Source organism: Ranitomeya imitator, chromosome 8 (genome assembly GCF_032444005.1).
Source record: "Ranitomeya imitator isolate aRanImi1 chromosome 8, aRanImi1.pri, whole genome shotgun sequence".
NCBI classification, from domain to species: Eukaryota; Metazoa; Chordata; class Amphibia; order Anura; family Dendrobatidae; genus Ranitomeya; species Ranitomeya imitator.
In genome coordinates, this window is record NC_091289.1 from 195,027,823 (window position 1) to 195,055,777 (window position 27,955).

Here is a 27,955-nt window from a genome sequence, read left to right on the forward strand (position 1 = left end):
CCAACATGGAATTGTGAATTATGGACGCATCGTCCGAGGTACAGGCTCATAAAAAATATTCTCATTACCCTAAAGAAATTGTACATCCAACAGTGTGACTCCCGTGACGGTGGAAGGTCTGAAACCCGAGATATAGGGATCAGCCTCCCACAGGGACCGAATGGGTCCAGGTTTGATCCCAGTACGACCGGCAGAACAAACCACAGGCGCTGGTACTGCCCGTGTGCTGATCCGATCATCCTGAGAGAAGTTATCCCATTTATTAGATATTGGAATAAATCTTGCAGGGAGACAGAGGGGGTGGAGATTGCTAAGCCCCCCAGCTGCAGGCAGGGTGGCTCAGCCAGGTATAAGAAGAAGCTGAGGTCACTGGGAGGGTCTGACTCCACAGAAGAACATGATGATGATTTCTTAAGGAACAGGGTATGCCAGCCAGAGGGGGGAGCAAGCACATGCTTTCTGGGGGCTGCCCGGCAACTAAGTTTTTGGACCTGCGGAATGCTATGCCCCCCCGGCTTCCACAAGCGACCTTCAACCTGGTAAATTGACCTCCAGCTTTATACCTTTAAGCCTTGTATTATTGTTGTTATATTGTACTCTGACTGTAATTCTTGATATATTCTTTGACTGTATATTTCTTGTAATTATCTAGTGCGCCCTTAAGGCAATTAAATCATAAATTAATTTTGGGCTGATCCTTTTACTCTGATTGCGAATCTTAGAATACCCAGGGTGGGTAACAGGGCAGTCTCCCCGGCGGCCATTTGCTCTAGGTGCAGTCCCTTTACTGACCTGAGAGACAAAGGGGGCGCCGGAGAGCTGGACCTGTGTAGTGACGTCACGGATTGGTGACGTGGGAGGAAGGGGTAATCCTTCACACCAACCATGTTTCAGGTGAAGCTGTCATAGTGGAGCCCAGAAGTGACAATAATGGAGGTGCATCGATCAATTGATAATTAGCTTTATTAAATTATTGGTCTTTTATTTGCTCCAAAAACAATGCAAACTATGGGTTAAGTTCTAGTAAATATTGTAATGTTATGGTAAAATGATTGTAAACTTCTGATCTAATTCTAGTAAATATTGTGACATTGTAGCCAAGTTATGGATGTAGTAAATATTTGATAAAGTTGTGATACAGTTATAGTAAAGTTGACAGGTCACTTAGATCCCACTGAGTGATGTGGGCGCACGCTTTCACTCTTTCTGGTGCATTTAGGTAATAGATTTGTCTAAAAACAATTTGCAGCAAATAATAACAACATATTTCCAGAACAAAGCTAATAATGCATCTGCCGGAAGAATTCTCACATCCCTGTCTGTCTTCTGTTTGCCGCCAGTGATTTTCGCGCACATGTAATAAGCTCTATGGGGACATTCAAAACTGAGACAGGTCCTGTTTGATCTGATTCATTCATCAATGTTGCCAATTCAAGTGACTGGGTCCCCCCAAAACTGACGTCACATGGATACCATCTGAATTGCAACTTGGTGCTGTCCAATTTTCACAAACTTTTGGGGAAAAAAAAAAGTTTTGACAAACAGGAAAAAAACAGATGGTAAAAACAGTGAAATAGCCACACGGACCTACAATTATTGAAACCGGATCCAGCGCACCGATGAGAAATGGTCGTTTTTTATGTATGTGAAAAATCACCGACATGTGAATTAGATCCTATTTGCAACAACAACCAAAAATTGTGTTTTTTTCTAACAAACGAAGCCGTATACGATGTGAAACCGCCAACATGATCAGAATTGGTTGCAATGGTCGCGTTTAACATCTCGAGGACAGTGTAAACCACGGCGGTAACTTCTCTGCTATTTGCACACGTCACCTAAGCCTAAATCTCATTATTACCAGGGCTGACCTCCTTCTAGAAGGATTCTGGATTGTTGCAGCTCTTACCGCATCCATGTTCTCAATGTTTCACAATATAATAATAATCTTTATTTTTAGATAGTGCTAACATATTCCGCAGCACTTTACACACATTATCATCGCTGTCCCCGATGGGGATCACTGCCTAAATTCCCTATCAGTATGTCTTTGGAATGTGGGAGGAAACCGGAGAACCCGGAGGAAACCCACACAAACACGGGGAGAACATACAAACTCCTTGCAGATGTTGTCCTGGGTGGGATTAGAACCCAGGACCTCAGCGCTGCAAGGCTGCAGTGCTAACCACTGAGCCATTGTGTGCTAACCACTGAGCCATTGTGTGCTAACCACTGCGCCATTGTGTGCTAACCACTGAGCCATTGTGTGCTAACCACTGAGCCATTGTGTGCTAACCACTGAGCCATTGTGTGCTAACCACTGAGCCATTGTGTGCTAACCACTGAGCCATTGTGTGCTAACCACTGCGCCATTGTGTGCTAACCACTGAGCCATTGTGTGCTAACCACTGAGCCACTGTGTGCTAACCACTGCGCCACTGTGTGCTAACCACTGAGCCATTGTGTGCTAACCACTGAGCCATTGTGTGCTAACCACTGCGCCATTGTGTGCTAACCACTGCGCCATTGTGTGCTAACCACTGAGCCACTGTGTGCTAACCACTGAGCCACCGTGCTGCCCACAATTCATACCGGAACGCGTCTTATGACAGCACGATACGCAGCGCTCCGTGTCCTTGCGTGGCCCCGGCCTTACACGCCGCTGTATATTCTGTGTTTATTGTATCGTTTTCCGCAGGTTGTATACTTTGTGCGCTCGCCAGGTTTATAGGAGATGCCGTGCGCCATGTTAATAATTATTTTCTGCTCCTTCTGCGCTGTCCCATGAGAGGAGGCCTGACCGGCTCTGGTTCTGGCCCGGTGCCCCGTCTGAGCCCGATGATCATGTACACTTCGGCTATTTTCAGCCTCTCACAGCTGAGACCCCTGCCCCCTCTCGGCAGCTTCTGATTTTTCCAGCCCCCTGTACACACTTGGAGCCATAATGACACACATCTATTTTATTTTTTATTTTTTTGCACCACGTTGGACAGGATTCTCGATAATATCTTCATATGTTTATTCCCAAGCGCAGACCCGGGAATATGTTACACGCTCCTTTGGCAGCGAATGCTTTATACTTGGTGCCAATTACAGGATCACAATCCTTTTTTTTTTTTTTATTATTGAAGTTGGATCCGGGACATGAATGCAACGTGGCTGAAGTTTGGCTCTTATCGCCGTATGCTTTATTTTCTAAAAGACATTAAATTTCAGAAGTTTTTGGAGAATTTTGCTTTCCTTTGTAAGATTTGAAGACCAGGACTGGACGGCTCGGGAAATTAAAGGTCTTAAGTTATTACAGGGGTGTACGGGCTCCACTGGTACTGATTTTATATACTCAGATGATATCAAATGAAAACTGCAGAAAATATGCAAACAGCCTTCACCATATTCCACCGTTTTGTGTATACAGCTCCTACGCAGATCTGTGTCTCCATCATTACAAGTCCCTGTTGTATGCTGATCCTGCAGTCACGTACTGCTCCTTCCCATCTACCCTTATTCCTAGAGGAAGACGGCTCTGGACTCCCCTGAATCCTGCCCATGTTATTTATGCATTTGGTGCATTTATGGCACTGTTGATATGGACGCTGTATGATGGTAACGGAGCACAAATAGTACATATGGTACTGGTAGTTTATGTAGGCACTGCATGACAGTAGAGGGACATATATCACACAGTATATATAGGCACTGTATGACAGTGGTGGGACATGTATGGCACAGTTTATATGGGCACTGTATGGTGGTAAAGGATCACAAATAGTACATATGGTATTAGTAGTTTGTGGTCACTGTATGACAGTAGAGGGGTATGTATGGCACAATTTATATGGGCACTATGACAGTAAAGAGACATGTATGACACAGTACAGTATATATGTAACAATGTGTGGGCCTTTGTTGGCAACATATAGATGTACTACGTGTGGGCCTATGTTGGCACCATATACAGTTGTGCTAAAAAGTTTACATACCCCGGCAGAATTTTTGTTTTCTTGCCTTTTTTTCAGAGAGTATGAAAAAAAAACACCAAAACTTTTTCTCCAGTCATGGCTAGTGGTTGGGTGAAGCCATTTATTGTCAAACTACTGTGTTTTCTCTTTTTAAATCATAATGACAACCCAAAACATCCAAATGATCCAGATCAAAAGTTCACATCCCCCATTTCATAATACCGTGTATTGCCCCTTCTAACATTAATGACAGCTTGAAGTCTTTTGTGGTAGTTGTGGATGAGGTTCTTTATTCTCTCAGATGGTAAAGCTGCCCACTCTTCTTGGCAAGAAGCCTCCAGTTCCTGTAAATTCCTGGGCTGTCTAGCATGAACTGCGCGCTTGAGATCTCCCCAGAGTGGCTCAATGATACTGAGGTCAGGAGACTGAGATGGCCACTCCAGAACCTTAAATTTGTTCTGCTGTAGCCAATGACAGGTCGACTTGGCCTTGTGTTGTGGATCATTGTCATGTTGGAACGTCCAAGTACGTCCCATGCGCAGCTTCCAGGCTGATGAGTGCAAATTTGCCTCCAGTATTTCCTGATTACGTGCTGCATTCATCTTTGCTTCAACTTTGACCAAGTTTCCTATGCCTTTGTAGCTCACACATCCCCTAAACATCAGCGATCCACCTCCATGCTTTACAGTAGGAATGGTGTTCCTTTCATCATAGTTCTTGTTGACCTGTCTCCAAACAGGAACGTTTATGGTTGTGGCCAGAAAGTTCAATTTTGGTCTCATCACTCCAAATTACCTAGTTCCAGAAATTTTGAGGCTTATCTCTGTGCTGTTTTGCATACTGTAAGCGAGATACTTTATGGCATTTGAACAGTAATTACTTTCTTCTGGCGACTCGACCATGCAGCCCATTTTTCTTCAAGTGCCTCCTTATTGTGTATCTGGACACAGCCACACCGCTAGTTTTCAGAGAGTCCTGTATTTCAGCTGATGTTATTTGTGGGTTTTTCTTTGCATCCCGAACAATTTTACTGGCAGTTGTGGAAGACATTTTTGTTGGTCTACCTGACCGTGGTTTTGTTTTTACAGAGCCCCTGATTTTCCATTTGTTAATCACAGTGTGAACACTGCTGACTGGCATTATCAATTCCATGGATATCTTTCCTGTTTTATACAGTCCAACTACCTTTTCCCTTAGATCCGTTGACAATTCTTTTGCTTTCCCCATGACTCACAATCCAGAAAGGTCAGTGGCTGGATGAAGGATGCAAGAGTCAGTCTGGATCCCAGAAACTCACTCAGCTTTTTTGCACACACACTGATTACAAGCAAACAGGTCACAGGTGAGAATGTTACCTTTAGTAGCCATTCACACCCATTTGTGTCAACTTCTATGCATGTTATCAGGCCAAAATCACCAGGGGATGTGAACTTTTGATCAGGGTCATTTGGATGTTTCGGGTTCTCATTATGATTTAAAAAGAGAAAACACTGTAGTCTGACAATAAATGGCTTCACCCGACCACTAACCATGAGTGGAGAAAAAGATTTGGTGTTATCATTCATATTCTCTGAAAAATAGCCAAGAAAGCAAAAATTCTGCCTGTCTATTTAAACTTTTGAGCAAAACTCTAGATGTACTATGTGTGGGCCTATGTTGGCGGCATATAGACGTACTAGGTGTGGGCCTATGTTGGCGGCATATGGATGTACTATGTGTGGGCAATGTATTGCAGTGGTAATCCTGTTTTTGCCTCTGGCTCAGCAGCACATCTTGTCACTATTTTGTTGTTACAGTCTGATTTCTGGGTGTTTCTTCTTTGCAGCAGTCCGATGATGTTGAGTATTGTAGTACTATTATTAGTGTGAATGATATTACTATATAATGATTCTGTTAATTACTCAGGTCATCCTGGGACGTGAGACAGAAATGATGACTCAGGTGCAGCAGAGCTGAGCTTCTCATGTGACACAGTTGTCAGCTCGGTGGTTCACGACTGTTGCTTTACAGCGCTGTGGTCCTGGGTTCAATCCCCACCAAGGTCGACATCTGGAAGGAGTTTTTATGTTCTCCCTGTGGTTGCATGTATGTAAAGCACTGTGATAGATGAGGTTTGTGGAGACCCAGGGGTCAGTGGGTGTTCTCGTCCGTTGGCCAGGACACATGGACCAGGGATCATCCCACTGAACTCCAGCACTCCTTTGCCGTGGGCATAATACCACTCATACAACACCTGGTGAGGGCAACAGTGTGCCAATACTTTATAATAACGTATAGAACAGTCCCAGTAAAAACACAAGATGGTGTCAAATTACAGAGTCTCACTGATCTGCTTGCGCAACATGAATTACACCATCTGTGACTTCAAGGCTTCCAGGACTGACTACCCCCACCAGTGGCACCCCACTTTTGTCGGGCACCACAGAGTGGAGGTAACGACAAGCTTAGGAAGCTGACAGTCCATTGATGCATGTGGCCAGGTGACCTGATTGTCTCAACCTGGCTTCTCTGAGCTTCTCCATGGGGTCAGGTGACCGGAGGGTCACAACCTGGCTTCTTCAAACGTCTCCATGGGTTCAGTGATGTTCAATGAATCAGATCTGTATTCCTCCGGCTGGGTTTGTGGTCCCTTATGCTGGCGTCCTGTAGAGTGTCAAATCTGTATTCCTCTAGGTGGAGTCATGCTTCCATAGCTGCTGTTCTGTAGAGTCTCACTGCAAAATGATAGAAGTCCCTATTTATATCCACAGCTGTCCTCTAGGCCATAATCAACAGGTCAAAGAGAAGATGGGATGAGGTCAACTCTCATTGTTCCAGTATTCAATCAATCTGCATGATTTGTCCTTCAATGTTTGCAGGTCAACCAGCTGCATGGACTGATACAATCGGTAATCAACATATTGGCAAACATCGCTTGTTCAATGACCCTGTGTCCCTGTCCTCCAGGGATAGCAGCACAATACGCTGCAACAAACAAGAGTCAACTTTCAGGCTCATGTGAACAATGGCTTAGGTCTCTTGACCTACCATAAGATGCGTCTGGCCTAATCAATAACAAATGCTGTGTCGTTACAGCTGCAACAAACATCAACTCAAGAGTCAACGTTCAGGCTCATATGAACAATGGCCTATGTCTTCTGACCTACTGAAAAAATAAGTCTGGCACAATTAAAAATAAATTCTGTTTTGTCACAAATGTGCTATGTAAGCAAGTAGAATAAACATTATGTAGTAGACAAAATGGCGAATTCTTGCATTCTCTGTAAATAAACAGATATGTTCCGGCTTTATTTCTTGGACGCTACTGAAATCAGAGGAGCTTCTATCTCTGGTCTGTTCTGGATGTGAATGGTGCTCTATAAATAAAGCCACAGTGCGGGAATTCACTATTTTGTCTACTAACTGATGTTGTTACGTGGCAGCCGGACACTGACGCATTCAGCTCTGCTACATCAGTAGTGACTGCATTATAAATAGCACAGCACAGATAACATTGTTGGCAAGTGCTAAAAAAAATGTCCCAGTGATTAGGCAGACAGAGGACAGGAATGTGGAGGCTGCAGCAGAGACAACGTGAGATAACGCAGGAATTCAGGGGCGCAGATGATAACGTTTCCAAATGGTGGTAAATGGACGACTTATGGACTCTGGTATGTGTTCATGTTATAGGGAACCTGTCAGGACCGTCTTACTACTGAAACTAACAGCATGGCTGTATAGGTCCGAGCTCAACAATAAAAATGACACTAGTCTTGTGGTGATCCGATGTGCCAGCGCTGGGAAATCGAGCATTGAAGCAACTTAGCCTGATAGGTGCAATGTGGGCGTGTCAAGGTACTCTGAATGCATAGACACACCCCCAGTGCACTTCTAGGGTCATTTGTCATTCAAAGCTCACTTTCTCATCAGTGGCATATCAGATTACTACAACACAGGTGTCGTTTTTTTTGCTGTGCGGCCATGTTGCCAGTGTCAGAGGTAAAAACACCCTGACACGTCGTTTATAAAGAAGGACATAAAAAAATAAATTTGTTATTGTCGTGTCCGTAAAAGTCCGATCTATCAATATGTAGAATTGTATAAACTGTATGGTAAAGTCTGTAAATTCCTAAAATGGTACCAACGGGTCCCTACACAACCACAAGTCCTCACACAGCTCCGCCAACATAAAAACGTTTCGTGTATCAGAAAATAGCCACACAAAACGCATTTTTTTTTCTTTTTTTTTATAAATGTCTGATTTTGTTTTTCACCAAGTAAGTAAAATAAAAAACCCAATACGTTTAGTATCACCATAATTGTACTGACCTGGAAAATCACATTACTCCGTCATTCTTACTGCAGAATGAATGCCGCAATACTCAAGAAAACAATGGCGGAAATGTTTTTGTTTTTTTTCACCATTTCAACACACATTTTATTTTTTTTTGCGCGTTATGTGGTAAAATGAATGTTGTCGTTCTAAACGACAACTTGTCCCACAAAAAAAAAAAAAAAACAAGTCCTCGCACGACGATGTGGATGGAAAAACAGAGAAGTTATGGCTCTGGGAAGAAGAGGAGGGAAAAGACACAAAATATGCACAATTGGGCAGCGCTCAGGTTTCGCGGATGGCGCCGATCATTGCTTCGGATGGCGCTGCGCCTCTCCGTGAAGCACCACGAGTTCTCGCTGCATCTTTAGTACTTTTTCCGCTGTCACTTATGACTTTTCTATCTCTTCGTTAACTTGCTTCTAAGTTATGAGGAGCCGAGTGCAAAACTTCAATAAGGATATTAAACAGCAGACACCCCATGAATGTGCAGAGCATCGCTCCCTTCATTCTGCTTTTATACAAATATGATATTTCTATAATTAATAAAACAATTTCATACAAACACAGGTGACTATAATCCAGCCGCTTGCACCTCCACATGGTCACATGGAAACATTCTCAATATTTTTTTGGGTTTTAGGAACTGTTATTGTGGCTTGGCGATTTTTCAGGAAGCCAAAGGGACGGGCTGCGACTTTGTGGTATATATTCTGGCAGAGGAGGGAATGATGGAGGCGTCTACATACCGCACAGCTCATCCATGAGTGATCTTACATGTTAAGAATCCACATCTCTATATAGGAGAGCACTGGCCTCCATCTGTATCACACGCTTAGGAAATTAATTGCAAAGTGATTAAATTGCTTATTAATTGCATAATTAAATGTCCGGTTAAGGGGACATTTTTTTTTTTTATTTCAATGCATGTATTTTGGGATAAAAATTATTTTTTTGTAATAGGTTTTATTAAGAATTTTGCAACGTTTGCCTCCTATAGTCGCTGTGCTGCACTGTCTATCGCCGGATCCAGAATGAGATAACTGAGGGTCCATCAGTGAGCTCGTCTGATGGGAACATTTGTAAATCTTTAATGTGTTTTTTTTTTTTTTTTTTGAGGGTCTATGGAATAAAAAAAAAAAAAGAATATGCAGAGAAAAGAAGAGTAAACATTTTAATGAAACCCAATTGCAAAAAAATATGTGTTGGCCCAAATACATGCATTTAAGTAGAAAATAAAACCTTTAAGGTTTAAAAAAAAAAAAAAAAGCATTAATATCAATTTCTAATTTTAGGTTGAATATTAAAGTAACCTGATTTACGGGGGAAACGCCAGGGAAGGGAAAATAATCATGAATGACGTGGCCCAAAAGACTGAGGTAGGTGCTTAACGTGTGTACTGGCAGCTGCGCCGGTCATAGGAAACCACTGGATGTCAATGTCGCGTGACGCATGTCGCTGCGCTGGTCTAGACTTATTGTGGCCATCCAAACTTTTTCTAGTGCAACTTTTCAGTTTTGACAATTTCACTAATTTAAGGGGCAACTAAACGTTTAAGGTTTTTATGCTAGAGTCCTTTTTCCATAGTGTTGATTGTTGGGGGTGTAGACCTTCACCAATCACTGATAGCAATGCAGAGACGTGGTCCGATTATTTTCAGATGCGAATGGATCCGAAAACTTTCTATAGAGCCCAAATGGAGCTTTGCCCCTATTTGTGGGTTTGTCTATTACTTCTGTCTCTCAGTTTAGGCAAAGCTGTTGGTCTCTGGACCTAGACCCCAACCCATCAACAGGGACTAGGCATGGACTAACCCATCAAAAAAGGTTTCAAAGTTTAGTTTGTAGAAATAAAGTAAACCTGATAAAAAAAAAGAGGAAAGTTTTGCACTAAATCCAGGGTATAAGAAAAGGCAGGGATTTGCAATTCCAGGAAGGCGGGTGACTGTGTGACCAAATCGTAGCTCCACAGATGTGAACAATGACTTCCCGAGAAGGTGAGAACTATCGCAATGTAGCGAGTGATAGGAGAAGAACTCTCCGTGTGGCTGAGGCTCGTTCACATTTGTAGGTCTGCAGATATCAGCGTTGCCCATACACGCTCTGTCTCTCTGAATTTTCTCCATCTATGTTTATGTAAATACAAAGTATCATTGTTTTTTGTCTTTTCTCAACTATCATTCATTGGTACAGGCAGGAATTTGTATCTATTTTAGACCTGTTCCAATGTACTGCTTAATGTTGCAATATGTCTCCCATTCGGAATAAAGGCAAACAAAAGTTTTGTTCATGATTTCTTTTTTTTTTTTTTGGGGGGGGGGGGACCAAAAATGTGGTCAGCTAAGTTTTTGTTTTGTACATTCAAAAAAAAAAAAAAACCCTCAACATAACATAAACCTGACTAGGTCAAAAGATTTTTTTTTTGCCCTTTTTAAGGTGTGGGTACGCGGCCATTTATATCTATTTTTTTTTTGCAATTTAGGCTAGTGTGGTACAAGCATGAACTACTCAGTAAATATATTTTCAACCACAACTTTTAAATGTGAACTTGATCGTCCTCTAAACTTCTGTGCACAGAGATGCGACTTTGCTGTATTCTGTCTTTAGGATCTGAAGCCAATTTCTCTAAATAACTGCTGTAAATTTCTAACGGACCTGGTGTAAACGCCGCTGTTCTCCTGAATCCGGCGATGTTTTTCTTTTGTTCCTGCTCCTCTCCGTTCCTGAGATATGGTCCTCTCTTCTCTGTACACAAGTCTAGTCTTGTTTTCCAAGTGGGTGTTGTCTTAATATATTCTCAATGGACGTCTACTTGATGGCCACACCCCCTTGTAACAAGACTATGTTTATATACAGGAAAGAATAAGCCATATCTCGGGAATAGAGAGGAGCAGGAAGAAAATAAAAACATCGGCGGATTCAGGAGAACCGCGGCATTTACACCAGGTAAAATAATTCCATATATATGGCGAGTGACTGGTCGCATTTATTAGGGATTACACTGTCTTAGAAGTTAATAGAGAGATTCAGTCTCTGCATGATCGTTGTAGCCCCCTCACTGGGCAGGAGATGGGGTCTGTATCATCAGACATCAATGCCATATACAGTAACATAGTAACATAGTAACATAGTTAGTAAGGCCGAAAAAAGACATTTGTCCATCCAGTTCAGCCTATATTCCATCATAATAAATCCCCAGATCTACGTCCTTCTACAGAACCTAACAATTGTAAGATACAATATTGTTGCGCTCCAAGAAGACATCCAGGCCTCTCTTGAACCCCTCGACTGAGTTCGCCATCACCACCTCCTCAGGCAAGCAATTCCAGATTCTCACTGCCCTAACAGTAAAGAATCCTCTTCTATGTTGGTGGAAAAAGCTTCTCTCCTCCAGACGCAAAGAATGCCCCCTTGTGCCCGTCACCTTCCTTGGTATAAACAGATCCTCAGCGAGATATTTGTATTGTCCCCTTATATACTTAGTACAGACCGAAAGTTTGGACACACCTTCTCATTTAAAGATTTTTCTGTATTTTCCTATGAAAATTGTACATTCACACTGAAGACATCAAAACTATGAATTAACACATGTGGAATTATATACTTAACAAAAAAGTGTGAAACATCTGAAAATATGTCTTATATTCTAGGTTCTTCAAAGTAGCCACCTTTTGCTTTGATGACTGCTTTGCACACTCTTGGCATTCTCTTGATGAGCTTCAAGAGGTAGTCACCGGGAATGGTGTTCCAACAATCTTGAAGGAGTTCCCAGAGATGCTTATCACTTGTTGGCCCTTTTGCCTTCACTCTGCGGTCCAGCTCACCCCAAACCATCTCGATTGGGTTCAGGTCTGGTGACTGTGGAGGCCAGGTCATCTGGAGTAGCCCCCCATCACTCTCCTTCTTGGTCCAATAGCCGTTACACAGCCTGTAGATGTTTGGGGTCATTTTCCTGTTGAAAAATACATGATGGTCCAACTAAACGCAAACCGGATGGAATAGCATGCCGATGCAAGATGCTATGGTAGCCATGCTGGTTCAGTATGCCCTCAATTTTGAATAAATCCCCAACAGTGTCATCAGTAAAGCCCCCCACACCATCACACCTCCTCCTCCATGCTTCACGGTGTGAACCAGGCATGTAGAGTCCATCCGTTCACCTTTTCTGCATCGCACAAAGACACGGTGGTTGGAACCAAAGATCTCAAATTTGGACTCATCAGACCAAAGCACAGATTTCCACTGGTCTAATGTCCATTCCTTGTGTTCTTTTGCCCAAATAAGTCTCTTCTCTTGTTGCCTGTCCTTAGTGGTTTCCTAGCAGCTATTTTACCATGAAGGCCTGCTGCACAAAGTCTCCTCTTAACAGTTGTTGTAGAGATGTGTCTGCTGCTAGAACTCTGTGTGGCATTGACCTGGTCTCTAATCTGAGCTGCTGTTAACCTGCGATTTCTGAGGCCGGTGACTCAGATAAACTTATCCTCAGAAGCAGAGGTGACTCTTGGTCTTCATTTCCTGGGGCGGTCCTCATGTGAGCCAGTTTCTTTGTAGCGCTTGATGGTTTTTGCCACTGCACTTGGGGACACTTTCAAAGTTTTCCCAATTTTTTCGGACTGACTGACCTTCATTTCTTAAAGTAATGATGGCCACTCGTTTTTCTTTACTTAGCTGCTTTTTTTTTGCCATAATACAAATTGTAACAGTCTATTCAGTAGGACTATCAGCTGTGTATCCACCAGACTTCTGCTCAACACAACTGATGGTCCCAACACCATTTATAAGGCAAGAAATCCCACTTATTAAACCTGACAGGGCACACCTGTGAAGTGAAGACCATTCCCGGTGACTACCTCTTGAACGTCATCAAGAGAATGCCAAGAGTGTGCAAAGCAGTCATCAAAGCAAAAGGTGGCTACTTTGAAGAACCTAGAATATAAGACATAATTTCAGTTGTTTCACACTTTTTTGTTAAGTATATAATTCTACATGTGTTAATTCATAGTTTTGATGCCTTCAGTGTGAATGTAGTCATGAAAATTCAGAAAAATCTTTAAATGAGGTGTATCCAAACTTTTGGTCTGTACTGTATGAGAAAATTCCATTGAAGTGGTAATCAGTCACCTTAGGTAACACTTTTAACTTTTAGACTCTGAAGCTAAACTTCTAGTCATCTATTAGGTGTACTAGTAATGGCCGTCGTATGTGTATCTTTGTCCCTTCACATTGTGTTTCCCCCAGAACCAGTGCCAGTCTTGTACACGGGTTGTGTTTGGTATTGCAGTAATTCAAGTAAAGGAGACTGGGTAGCAATACCAGACACAACCTGTGGAGACAGTGGCGCTGTTTCTGAGTGAGCAAGGATCATATGTAAACACACATGTGATATGGTAGTGATTATAGAGGCAGGGATTTTCGAGGTGTTTCTGTCAGTAACCCTAAAGATGAACACGACAGCAGCTCCCAGACTGAATTCGCTGATAACAGAGAATCAAGAGAAACATTTAAAGTTTTTTTTTGCAGATAGCAATAATTTTCAGACTGGTTAAACAAAATAAGAAAGTCGTGCTCACAGTCACAGTCCCAAGCTTTTTTTTGTCCCAACAGTTTCCCGTTCTCCGCTGGTCTCTACTTCCTGGACACACAGGAAGTGGCAGTAAACGCTAAATGCCTGCTCAGCCAATCACCGATTGAGGTGGGTCAATGCTGTGGCCAGTGATTGGCTAACAGAAATTTCCTGTGTTTTCAGGAAGTAGCGACCACATGGGACTGAGCTGGACCATGACCAGTGCTGGATCGAGGGGGGATCAGCGAGTATCACGTCTACTTAGTTTTCTACCCTAGTCTGAGCCCTTTTAAAATGTTTTTTTTCTATCCACCGAATCCCTTTAACTTCACATCATAGGTAAAAGAAACTTTCGATTTACTTTTCCTTTAAGATTTTTCAGATAATATAATAACAATAACATGCGCTGGAAAATGTGGCTCACGCTCTGTCCTTACTCGCTTTCTGTCTATAACTCTTCCTCCATATCTGTCATGCTCCTTTCCTGTTTTTCTCATCTTTAAGATTCTGCTTTCTACATCTAAACCTGTCCAAAAAACCTACGTCCCAAAACTTGGCAAGGGAGATGTAATGAATAAGTTTGAAGCCATGCAGAAAGCCAGAGAGGAGCGGAGCCAAAGGAGATCCACGGACGAAAAACAGCGGAGGAAAGAGCAGTATAATAGAGAGCGGATCTGGAACAAGAGGAAGCAAGAGGTGCTCTGCGCTGCTGTGGACTCGCTGTCTTGTAGGCTAGCCATGACTTATACGTTTAGGCCACAGTATACATATACAGTGCATGCACTAACCGCAAAGTGAACCCTTCACCACTGTCTCCTTTATTTTCCAAAATGTTCCCTGTGGTCTCTTTTGAAGATCGAGGGATTGGACTGTTGTCCATTTCCTTACGTCTTCTCCACCCTTGTATCATATTATTACACATGTACAATTATCCTAATGGACAGAAACATTTTTCCCATCTTCCATTGGATGCACTGTTAAAATATCCCTTTTATTAAGTATTTCAAATTAATAATGTAATATACCCAACACCAACTATAGCACTAAAATGCAACAGGTGGACTAAGTCCATAGAGTGTGGATTCTCCAATATTGCTGCCTAAGGAAGCACTATTGTCACATTATTGCCAAGGACAATGGGCACCTACCCTGTCCCTCAAGCTATGGGAACCCTAGGCTGTCCCCCAGATTACTCCTGAAGGTGAAGACGCCGGGGTCTCGTACTTTGTTCTACTCCTATAATACTTATCTGTTCCGTCCCTCACCCAAGAATGTATGAGACAGAATTATATAGGAGCATAGCAAGGTACGAGACCCAGGCATAGCCACCATCAGGGGTACAGGGATAGCCTAGATTGAGGGACAGGGAAGGTGTCCATTGTCACTGGCAATATGGTGACACTATGACTGGCCAGGTTAGACGCAAGGAGGAGAGTTCTTGTACCTCTTGGAAGTAACAAACTAAGAACAGCTGATACAACCCAAGACAGAGAACTCCAGGAGTCCAATGACCCAGTTTAACCCCTGCAGCACCAGAGCAAAAAAAGCCAAAACTACTAATAGGACAGTGAAGGCTACTTTCACACTGACGTTTTTTGCAATGCGTCGTTTAGGGGAAAAAACGCATCCTGCAAAGTTGTTTGCATGATGCGTTTTTGCCCCATAGATTAACATTAGCGACGCATTGCGATGCATTGACACACGTTGCAAGTCCGACGCTAGTGTGAAAGTAGCCGAAGTCGTGTTAACTACCGCAGGGGTATGCATCTGACCCCACTCTGTTGCGGTATTCCCGTGACTACGATTTAGTCTATAAATCCTTGTGCCCCTGATGAAGCTGGATTACAGGCGAAACGTTAAGCTTCAGTGTTCCTTGTTAGGAATTGTGATGACCGTCTTTGCACTGCAGACACAACACCAACATATATAACTATTGCAGCAACGTGAAAGTTGAGAAACAGTGCTCTCAATTATACATTTTTGTAAAATCCACAAATTGGGCACTAAGCCCTCCAGTTGAATTTTAGTAATTTATTCAGTGATGGATATTTCACATAATTAACGTAATGTTTTAATAATGTTAGTTGAAATGGTGGAAGGGTGAACATTTCTCTGTCCATTTGGACAATTGTATATTTGTCTTGTAAACCCTCCAACCATGGCGGGGTCCGGACTCTGTTCTTATTGCGTTACCACTGAATAATTCTTATTCTTTGCCACCAGATTAAAGAGTTACTAGAATCTGATGAGGAAGAAGAAGATAAATCGAAGCAGGTGGAAAAAGGATATGTCCCAAAGCTCACCGGTAAGTCTGATCAAAGTCAAAACATGTTGGATTTTTTTTTTTCAACCTTTTACTTTTTGCAAGAATTTGAGCCCTTTCTAGTCGCTATTGTTTAGGACCACCGTAAAGATTAGGTTTAGATACCGCGAGTAAGGGAGGAATATATTTTTTAAAATTTTCAACCGTGGAAATTTCCAAATGATTAGGAATTTCCATTACAAGACGGTAACTTAATGCTACAATTTCAATATTTGTTACTCAAAAGCAAAAAATAAACAAAAGAACAGTTATGGGTAGAGATGAGCAGATCGGCAGGACCTTGGTCCAGAAATCACAGACCTGGCAGGAGCCCTGCGGACCACCTTCTATCTGCTGGTATCACCAGATCCTCTGCTGGTTAGTAGAACCGCTGCACCGCCATACATACATCATACTGGAACAATGGCGTCGTGCACGGCCTACAAATCCGAGAAGATGTATCGGCGATTCAGTCAGATAAGGGGCAGTTTGCCAGCTCCTGCCCGGATGCCATGGACTACTGACTTGGCCACTGGACCTGCAACATTATTTGCTCGTCTCTAAGGGGATGTTAATTAGGCATTTTAGCCGGATTTTATATTCAGAGCCAGAAATTAATTTTTTTCCCCCTATAACGGGGCAAGTGGAACGTGTCTCATTATTATCATAGGCTGGACTATATCAGCTATCTAAGCTTTCTGGCCATTGGATCAGGTTTCTAAATTTTGGAAGCAATTGTTAGAAGAAACAAGAATCATTTGGTTCCATTTGGTAAAATGTTCTTGACCATTAGTGATAACCCTACATCTATGGCTCAGCTTAAGGGCATTGTACCAAGTATATAAGCTTGCCCTGTGAATAAGATAGGGGACACCTTACTGATCTCTGGGGTCCAACCGCCAAATCATAGAACCTGACCCTGCAGAAACCCACCTTGTGCTCTTACCTTCACACCTCCGCACCAGTCATTGTCTATGGTACTGCTGGAAATTGTTGCTCCAGTATTCTGCTATCTCCAGCAGGTGCCGAGAGAATGAATGAAACGCGTTCTCGGGATTGATGAGGGTCATAGTAATTAATAATTTATGTCCCCTCTTTGGTACGACCCTTCGAATTACGTTGTACTGAATCGGCTTATTGAAACGTCGTATAATTTGGCGGTATACATTTTGTGCCACTTATGTACTTATCTGAGCTGTGGCTTGTAACAAACAGCGATAATCACCCGTGTGATAATCGACTGTAATGAAAGTTCCTATTGAATGACAACAAGAAGAAGCATTAAACATCATGAGATATTGATACAGAAGAATGATAATAAATCGCACAACTTTCCATTTACAAAGCCGTTCTCTCGATGCTACATTGTATCTGGATGATTCCGAGGTAAGGGGGGGGGGGGGGAATAGACCGTACTAATTCCTACATTGGTGTCGTAGGAACCGTTAAAGGAAAGTTTGCAGAAATGGAAAAACAAAGGCAAGATGAAGAGCGAAAAAGGATGGAAGAGGAGAGGAAGCGGAGGAATGAGCAGGACTTGAAGGAAAAGAGGAAAATTCAGCGTGAACTGGCAAAGAAAGCTGAAATTGTAAGTCAGGTTTACCCTCTTCTTTTCTCTTATTTATATCAGTACTTTGCTGCCCACCATAAATGTGTAATGTTTGTTGTCATTTTGAGGAAAATATCACTGCAGGCTCTACAATACCATCTTTGCGAACAATGTTGTTTTTTTTTGTCTTAAATCCATGTATTTTGGCATCTTTTTTTTCAATTGGGTTTCATTAAAATCTCTTTTTTTACCCTTGTATATTTCTGGCCGAAGAATGAGTTAACTGAGAATCTGTCATTGATCTTGTTCTGACAGAAATTTGTAACTTATTTTTTTTTTTTTTTTTAGCTCTTCTTCACTGAGGAATGACCACAGACCACAAAAAAGTTGACCTGAACATTGATGTGGTCATAAATCAGCTGAGAGGAGTTCAAGAAGAGATACAAAAGTTATAAACTCCTTGTTAGAATCACTGACGAACTCAGTTAGCTCATTCTATAGTCAGACAACCTGTTAAAAAGTTCAATTTTTCTAAATAAAAAATTATTTTAAGTTCAAAATAATTGCATTTAATTTAAAAAAGTTTCCCCTGGAGGTGTCAATATCCCCAGTGAGACAATAACGAATACTGACGCATCTGAACAATCTTAGAAAAGGAGCTTAATGTTAGCAGCAAGCGTAAATTTGCACTAAAATTCAAGATATTTCCTCCTAATTCAGATTAGATGCTTTCTCTCCAATTTGCAATTTAAGTTGATAACATGAAAAGTGGCAAATTTGAAAGCAAAAGTTCACTTGGCGCCGCGGTTTGTACCAAAACCAGGAATAAAGTGCCCGATAAGTGGTCTGCGTTACACTCAGATGTCCATGGTACCATCCATGGTAGAACATTAATTTGGTTATCATTTATGCACACAGGTCAGTAGTGTTTTACAAGTGTTTTTTAAGAGACATTTTGGTTCTGGTCTAGAAAAAAAAAACACCCGTAGGGTTTCCGCTCCTTCCCCTTTTCAGGAGCCATAAACAAATCTTCAAAGTCTCCGCTCTTTTAAAAATGTGATTTCCTTACGTGATTTTTTTTTTTTCCTGTTCTAAAAAATGTTATTTTTTTCATGAACAAAACATCAGTATCTTCTTTGTGGAAAGGCAAACAGCATGACAATATGACCAATTCTTATTTAATAGATTGAGGACATTAACTGTGATGGAAGTGACTCGGAGATGGAGGTAATGAGAAATTTATTCAACTAAAATTCCTATTCTTCCTACTTTTTTTTCCTTCTGACGTCTTTCTATCTTTATTAATACTTATTGCCTATTTTTCCTGAAAAAGTACATTTTTTTTATTTAGGTTCCTATCCTGGAAATATAAAGGGCTTCATCTCGTTTAACTTAACACAATTATTTTATTTTTCTTTTTTTTTTAACTTACGGTAACACAATTATTTTATTTATTTATTTATTTTTTTTAACTTAACACAAGTATTTTATTTATTTTTTACTGTTACTTTTGACTTTTTTTTTTTTTTTTTCAAATTAAATCTCAGCTTATTTTTGAGAACAGTTTACCGCTGAAATCTCAAAGACAAAAGAAAAGACAGACGTCTCCTCTCAAGTTCATGGTTTGCTCAGGACTTCTATCTTCTACATTTCAGACATTCACCGACCTCTGTGATTAAAACATGTTAAACTAATCTGAAGATGCCACGAGATACAATCTATGAAATCAGTTTTGAGTGTCTAAAATATAACAGCTGAAGGAAGTTATGAGGACAATTTACCCCAAAATGAACTGGTTATCAAATAGCCGCCTTATAGCAAATATTTCCAACATTTTTTTCTAGCAAGAAACATTGGGCCCGATTCATCATTTGCGATTTTTTCACACGTTTCTCTTTTTTTTTTTAAATAATTTTCTTTGCACCAAATTTACCAAAATAGCACATGCACATAATGACGAACAAAGTAAAAAATGGTCTTTATTTTTTACTTTTACCTTTTCTGTGACTTTTTAAGCTCAAAAGTTCTAAAAATTGTGTCAAAATATCTCTGCAAATATCCTCGTCAGAGAGGAAGGGGACTAGAACTCTAGCACCAACTATTGGATGCAGCAATCCTAAAACTCAATATTGACCCATTAATGAGCCTTGCCATGACTTAGGCTAAAACCAATCTATAAATTTCATTTACAGACACATGTTTCAGGGTGTTTGCTCCTCATCAGTGCAAAGCTTAGCCTATTTATCCTAAGTAGTGATATAGTGATATACGAATATACTCGTTACTCGAGATTTCTCGAGCACGCTCGGGTGTCCTCCGAGTACTTTTTAGTGCTCGGAGAATTAGTTTCCTTCGCCACAGCCGAATGATTTACATCTGTTAGCCAGCATAAGTACATGTGGGGATTCCCTAGCAACCAGGCAACCCCCACATGTACTTATGTTGGCTAACAGATGTAAATCATTCAGCTGCGACAAGAAAAACTACATCTCCGAGCACTAAAAAATACTCGGAGCACACGTTGCGGATTATCTGCGGAAACGCTGCAGATCCGCAATTGATTTACAGTACAATGTAAATCAATGAGAAAAAAAAATGTTGTACACACTATGCGGAAAATCCCACTGCGGAAATGCTGCGGTTTAAAAGAAGTAGCATGTCACTTCTTTTTTGTGAATCTGCAGCGTTTTTGTACCCATTCCATTATAGAAAACCGCAGGGGTAAAAACCGCAGCAAATCCGCAAAAAAAAAAACGCAGCAAAAACACACAAAAAACGCTGCGGAAAAGCAGGTGCGTTTTCTGCCAGGAGAGGCAGAATCCGCACCAGAAATTCCTAAGCCTAATCCGCAACGTGTGCACATAAAGACACAAGAGAGCATAGTAGAACCAAAAACACGCAGTTACAAAAAATCACAGTAATCCGCAAGTGCTAGTAAAAAGATGTAAAAAACAGGGTATTTGGTTGATACGTTTTTTGCAAAAAAATGTGTTCCTGTTTCCATAACGTGTGCACATAGCCTAAAGGGTCAATATTGACTTTAGGATTTCTATCTCTCGACAGATAGCACTAGAGTTTTAGTCCTTAGTACTCTTCTTCTTTGAAGAGGATATTTACATATTTAATTTCCCAGAGGAGTATTGCATGGCATATAGGTCTTCTTACTCCAAAATATCTGGCATACATAAAATCAGTTGAGCATTGGGGGAAGGGGAGACTGGAGTATATTTGTGACTTGTGCAAATGATGACTTAGGCAAAAAATCTGGAAACCCTAAACGTCATCTACAATAGTGAACTAAAAAAAGCAAGAGTTGAACACCTATAAAATAGACTTTAAAGGGGAATATGCTGCAAACAAAAAAAGCACAAAACAGTAAAAACTCGACAAATACGTTAACCGTTGCAAATACAACAATCGGGTCCATAATGTATTCAATTTTAAAGCAACTAGTTCTTTTTACTTGGTTGAAGGATCGGACACATTGAAATCCAACATTAGGACGAATCTACAAAAAAATTTAGTTCTTTGTAGAATTCTTCTTAGTATAATCCAACAGAGTCTCCGACGTTTCAGATCTTGACTATAAGGAGAAGATCCAATGAGTTAATGTCGGCATCGAGGCACTTTAGTCTATCGTAACTCTTACCTTCTTCTTTTGTAGAAATAGTTTGGAGTTTTAGTACTTGGGTTTTCTTTTCTTTATAGTTAGTGAATAGCGTCTCATCTAACCAAGGAGAGTGTCTATTTTAAACAGGAAGAAACAGAGGAAATAGAGGTAACTGTAAGAACAGAAAAGCCTGTCAGATCTCCGGGGAGAATAAATGTCAACTTCGAAGATTTGGAGAAGGAAAGGGAAGAAGACGAAAAAAAAAGACGTGAAGAAGAAAAAAAGAGAAGATATGATGAGCATAGGAAATCATTCCGAGAAGCTAAGAGACGTTCCACCGCTATGGTAATAATGTCTAGATGCCGGCAATTATGCTGTAAATGTATCCACTTACAGAGGTTTCGGCTACAGTTAGAATCAATTTGATTTTGGCATCAATCATAGGGACATAGTGGAGGCAAATACCAAGGTTGTTTGTATCATGTCCTGTTAAGAAGAGCTGCACATCGCCACATTCAAGTGACCAAATTATGATCATTCATTCTCAATTATAATTGCCATCTGCCTACACATCTTATTTTCTAAGGATGAAACAGAGACTCAGGACAAGAAGAGCAAAGAGCAAGTGACTCCTGGAAAACTAAAATTAACCTTCGAAGAGATAGAAAAACAAAGACAGGAGCATCAGAAGAAGCTTACGGAAGAGGAGGCTCGCCAACGTTTAGAGGAGGAAAGAAGGACCTTTGAGGAAGCCAGGCAGCATGTGGTAATACTGCCATTAATTCTGTAGTTCTTTGTCCTCCCTTACACTCGCTTACAGTCAATATAGTGATTTCTAAAAATTGTTAATTCTCATTCCCAAAGTCATTCAAGAAGCAAATATATCTTTTGTCATTTGCCCCATCAGTCCAGTAACTAGCTGATCCAGATGAATTCCACGCTCAACCTTAAGGTTCTTATTGTTTTTATGAATTCTAAACCCTAAATCCCCAGTTAATTCATAGATTCAGTGTCTCCATCTCTCTGTAGGGTCCTGGAACACAAGATATCGGAGATGAAGTAGTGACCATAGCTCTTGGCTACCAGTACGTCTACGATGGTGGGAAGGATAATATCCATCTAAATATTGACACTTGGTGATTATCCACACGACATAATTGATGAATAGTAAGTGTCAATATGTAGATGGATATTATCCTTCCCACCACCGAACTGCTTGATAACAAATTAGAACAGAAAACATGCAGTCATGTTCTTGACAGTAGAATCTGTAAAAGAGGTTATTGCCGTCCTTGACAACTGCCCCAGACTAGTCCAAGGGTCGTGGCTTCACCCAGAGCAGTCTGGCCTCAAGTGCAGTAATCGCCCTCCCTGGGCATGGTTGACGCCTTCCTTAACAACCTGGTGATGTCTGCAGTTCTCCACCATTCTGGGCATGCACAGCGTGCCAATAAAGCATGGGAGAGCAAACTCAACTTCACTGCTCATGCTCAGGTAGGAAGGACTTCGAATAAATGCGCAAGATTTCCAGTTCTGTAGATATCATGTGGTCATTGAGAAAGACGACAATCATGCCCAAAGGAGGTTACGGGCAGAATCTGAGGCTGGTCTGGGTGAAGCGATGGCTCGATGGATGATGATGTGCACATGAGAAGTATTGTATCCAGGCTTGTTGTGCAGGTTGAATACTCTCCATTGCTAGTAATAATTTTAAGTTGTTACTAATTTCTGTTGAAATATGGTTTATATAAACCACTGACTCTCACAAAAAAACTCTTGAATTTACTTGCATTAACAGGTTTTACGAACATTCCCCAGCACAAAACTTCCTTTATTTCTTTTTCCATCCTAGTAATGTGAGGTGCGTGTATCATCTGCATGAATAGTACATGCAAGAACGTTAATTTACTATTTACACTCAGATACAAGTTTAATCCCATGCAAAAGTCACTTTAACGAAAATTTCTTTCAAGATCAGAAAGAATTTAACTTGTCAGCGTCTATTTTCCGAAGGTCAGTGATAATGAAGACGACACCACAAATGCGCACAAAGAAGAAATCCGCCCCGGAAAACTGAAGTTGAGTTTTGAGGAGTTAGAAAAGCAGAGAAAAGAGGAGGAGAGGATGAGAGCGGAGGAAGAAGCGAGAAGGAGGATAGAAGAAGAGAAAAGAGCATTTGCGGAAGCCAGAAAGAGCATGGTAGTGTAGTGTTCGAGAACGTTCCTTCTGTGTTCCCCCATCTTGCATGAATTTCTTTTTTCCTCCAGGCAGGACGGCATCGCTATGTTAGAATAGGAATACACCTTCTAGGGACGGGCAAAATTCCCCGGTGAACACAGTGAAACATTGGTTGGCTAAATTAATGAAAAGTAGGAACCCTTATCCTCAGATATCTAGAGGACCCAATCCAGTGCATGGCAGTCCATGTGGATTGTAGAATACTGATCAGAACAGTAAAAGAAAAGTCAGGAAAAGATCCGACATGAATATTTGCTCTAACTTCACATAAGGTGTTTATAGGATCCAGGAGCAACAATAGGTTAAATAATAAAGTAGGTTCTTTGGGACAGTAAAGAAGTATAGGAGATGAAGTAGACATTCTTAGGGTATGTGCACACGTTGCAGATTTGACGCTGCAGATCTGCAGCTGTTTTCCATGCGTTTTACAGTAGCATGTCAACCTATGGAACACAAAACCCGCTGTGCACATGCTGTGAACAATTCCGTGCAGAATAGCTGCGGTTTATTTTCTGCAGCATGTCAATTCTTTGTAAGGATTCCGCAGCATTTTACACCTATTCCTTAATAGGAATCCGCAGGTGTAAAAAACGCAGGTGAAATAAAAAACTGCACTAAATCCACAGGGCATTTTACCTGCAGATTTTGCAGAATCCACGAGGAAAAATCCGCAATGGAATCTGCAACCTGTGCACATACCTTTAGCTGTTTCATTTGTGGGTCAGGTGGCAAAAACTTTTTGTTTTAGTATAGAACATAAAGCAACATTTTAGATGCAGAGATTGTATTCATAAATCAGACATAACATTAAAACCTAATTGTGTATTACACCCTGAGCAGTATAATACACAAGCTGTGATGCTGTGTCCCGACACCTTTCTATAATAGCTGTGATGCTCTGTGTCCCGACAACTTTCTGTCATAGCTGTGATGCTGTGTGTCCTGACACCGTCTATCAAAACTATGATGCTCTTCGTGTCCCGACACCTGTCATAGCTGTGATGCTGTGCTGTCCTGACACCTTTGTCATAGCTGTGATGCTGCGTGTCCTGACACCTTTCTGTCATAGCTGTGATGCTCTGCGTGTCCTGACACCTTTCTGTCATAGCTGTGATGCTCTGCGTGTCCTGACACCTTTCTGTCATAGCTGTGATGCTCTGTGTCCTGACACCTTTCCGTCATAGCTGTGATGCTGTCCCGACACCTGTCATAGCTGCTATGCTCTGTGTCCTGACACCTTTGTCATAGCTGTGATGCTCTGCGTGTCCTGACACCTTTGTCATAGCTGATGCTCTGCTTGTCCTGCAACCGTCTATCATAGCTACTATGCTCTGCATGTCCGGATTCCTTTCTACCATAGCTGTGATGCTCTGTGTCCCGACACCTTTCTATCATAGCTGTGATGCTGTGCGTCCTGACACTTTTCTGTCATAGCTGTGATGCTCTGTGTCCTGATACCGTCTATCATAGCTGTGATGCTCTGCGTGTCCTGACACCTTTCTGTCATAGCTGTGATGCTCTGCGTGTCCTGATACCGTCTATCATAGCTGTGATGCTCTGCGTGTCCTGACACTTTTCTATCATAGCTGTGATGCTCTGCGTGTCCTGGCACCTTTCTGTCATAGCTGTGATGCTGTGCGTCCTGACACTTTTCTGTCATAGCTGTGATGCTCTGTGTGTCCTGATACCGTCTATCATAGCTGTGATGCTCTGCGTGTCCTGACACCTTTCTGTCATAGCTGTGATGCTCTGCGTGTCCTGATACCGTCTATCATAGCTGTGATGCTCTGCGTGTCCTGACACTTTTCTATCATAGCTGTGATGCTCTGCGTGTCCTGACACCTTTCTGTCATAGCTGTGATGCTCTGCGTGTCCCGACACCGTCTATCATAGCTGTGATGCTGTGTCCAGACACCTTTCTGTCATAGCTGTGATGCTGTCCCGACATGTCATAGATGCTATGCTCTGTGTCTTGACACCTGTCATAGCGGTGATGCTCTGCGTGCCGACTCCTTTCTACCCTACCATAGCTGTGATGCGCTGCGTGTCCTGACACATTCTATCATAGCTGTGATGCTCTGCGTGCCCTGACTCCTTTCTACCATAGCTGTGATGCTCTGTGTGTCCTGACACATTCTATCATAGCTGTGATGCTCTGCGTGTCCTGACACCTTCTACCATAGCTGTGATGCTGCGTGTCCTGACACGTTCTATCATAGCTGCATTGCTCTGTGGGTTCCTTGAGGTCTTCTCCTTCCAGGTGGTGCATGCTTTTCCTTGCATGGGTTTTGTCTTGGTTCTTCCCACAATCCAAAAGCATGGAAGAAGGAAATTATCTGGTGATCCTGTGAGTGCAGGGATAGAGCATACTCTGTGTGCCATACTCCTATTTAGTGCTCATCTACAATGACTGAATTTTCCATGTGAGAAACGTCATGAATAACTGTGACGACTGTTTCCACCCTAGTGGTGCTGCGGTCACTGAGTCTGGTGTCTTCGGTGCCTGATTATGGACACAAAACAGTTCTTAGACGACTACTTTTGCCATGCAGGCTTCCAATGATGAAGATGTGTATGAACTACAAAAAGAAAATGTTACCCCTGGAAAACTGAAATTAAGCTTTGAAGAACTGGAAAAACAGAGACGAAAAGTAGAGCACAGAAGAGCGGAGGAGGAAGCGCGACGGAGGCTGGAGGAGGAGAGGAAGCAATTTGCCGAGGCGAGGAAAAACATGGTAAGCTTTTACCCCGTCCTTCAGAGTTCAGTTTGGAAAATGATGGAATAAGGTGGGATAACTCTGAAGATTCATCCTAAGAATTCTGACTCCTGTGATTAGCTGATTCAATGGGGCATAGCTTTCCACTGAGTGTAATAGCCCTTTCGCTTTCTACCTAGCTCCACTTTGTAATTTTGGCAGTGACTGTACCAGATACTGGAGCCTACTCCATTCAATTCCAGTCAATGGGAGTGAGATGTAATACCAGGCACAGCCACTACAAGAAGTAGGCACTGTACCAAGATGGAGTGTCGTACACTTTCAGGGCAGGTGCTTGGAGAGAGAATTTGATAATGGTAGCCTACTTTAAAGGGGTTGTGTAGTACACAGATGGCCTATCTTTAGGATAGGTAATCAATACCTTATCAGTGGGAGTGCGACACCCGATCAGCTGTGGTTGGTTGCCGAGCTGCACAGCACAACCCAATCAACTGCATCATGGAAGCGGCAGAGTAGGTGAATTTGTAGTATCTTGCTGCCGCCTCCTGCAGTTAACAGAGAGCAATGCTGTTGTGTTCGGAACCTAAGCACATCCAGCCGCCGCCGGCATAGAGAACAGCTCATCGGTGGGGAGGAGGAATCCCACCAATCTGGAATACCCTACTCCAGTGTTCCCCAACTCCGGTCCTCAAGAGCCACCAACAGGTCATGTTTTCAGGATTTCCTTAGCATTGCACAGATCATTGAATTCTTGCCTGTCCAGGTGATGCAATTATCACCTGTGCAATACTAAGGAAATACTGAAAACGCGACCTGTTGGTGGCTCTTGAGGACCGGACTTGGGGAACACTGCCCTACTCAAAGGATGGGTCATGAATATAAAAGTACTGGACATCCCCTTGAAGGATACGCTGTCAATGTTCTAACTCTCGAGAGCCCCTTTAACAAAAAGTGACAATTGATTCCGATCCTTAACTATGGGACCATTGTTAGTTTATAACCGGTTCCAAATACATTTCTCGATCTTTACTACTGATATTATCAGAATTTTTTCTCCTTGTTTATGAAAAGTTGTAAGACACGTACCAAAATTTCTAATCTTCATCCCAGATAATTACGTATTTTGGAAGTTAACTATGTTGACCGTCTGAGCATCGCATCTTCTTTGTAGCACTGAATTAAGATCGAGACTTGCGTGAAAAATTCCATGAAATGCAATAAGACCGGCATAAGGAATAGGTGATCATGGAGGATCTGCCACACGGCAGCCAGCCAATATCATTGATTGTTTTTCCATTGGTGACAGATTTGGAATCGTTTTGTGTTATTGTCCAAAACAAACAATTTCCAAATTATTTTTTAAGAGCCCCGGCCAAGATTATATTCTTCAGGATATGGAGTATTCTCACCTGGACAGTTGTGACGCATGCAAAGTAAGATATGTTCAACTGAGGTCAACTTCTAATATTAACTCACTAATTTACATCATGTTCATCATTAACAAGTTCATATTAAGAATATTAAAATCCATTTTGCCTTCCCAAATGTTTAACGAAAACTCCAGTAAATGTTCAGCGGCCTGTCCGTTCATGCGAAGACTTTCCGAATGGGTTGTTACAATTTTAGTATTTCTTACTTGAACCATGATAACGTTCTACAAACGGCTTTAAAGGGGTTTTCTGTGGCATTAATATATTAGCGAGGGT

The 27,955-nt window shown here is 41.8% G+C and overlaps 1 protein-coding gene across 13 annotated transcripts in view; it reads left to right on the forward strand.

Annotated features, from left to right (window-relative positions):
* Positions 1-27,955, forward strand: part of NEXN (nexilin F-actin binding protein) — a 47,242-nt gene that overhangs the window by 7,278 nt on the left and 12,009 nt on the right. For 3 of the 13 annotated variants that reach the window (XM_069738317.1, XM_069738318.1, XM_069738319.1), the window contains exons 2-11: positions 9,567-9,650; positions 14,338-14,529; positions 16,057-16,138; positions 17,575-17,723; positions 18,870-18,911; positions 21,442-21,639; positions 21,881-22,060; positions 23,308-23,493; positions 26,085-26,267; positions 27,614-27,682. In XM_069738317.1, coding sequence (XP_069594418.1) covers positions 9,624-9,650; positions 14,338-14,529; positions 16,057-16,138; positions 17,575-17,723; positions 18,870-18,911; positions 21,442-21,639; positions 21,881-22,060; positions 23,308-23,493; positions 26,085-26,267; positions 27,614-27,682 — 1,308 coding nt within the window. In that variant the 5' untranslated portion in view covers positions 9,567-9,623. The remainder of the gene's footprint in view (positions 1-9,566; positions 9,651-14,337; positions 14,530-16,056; positions 16,139-17,574; positions 17,724-18,869; positions 18,912-21,441; positions 21,640-21,880; positions 22,061-23,307; positions 23,494-26,084; positions 26,268-27,613; positions 27,683-27,955) is intronic. The other 10 variants (XM_069738320.1, XM_069738327.1, XM_069738321.1 and 7 more) reach the window with 7 other exon arrangements.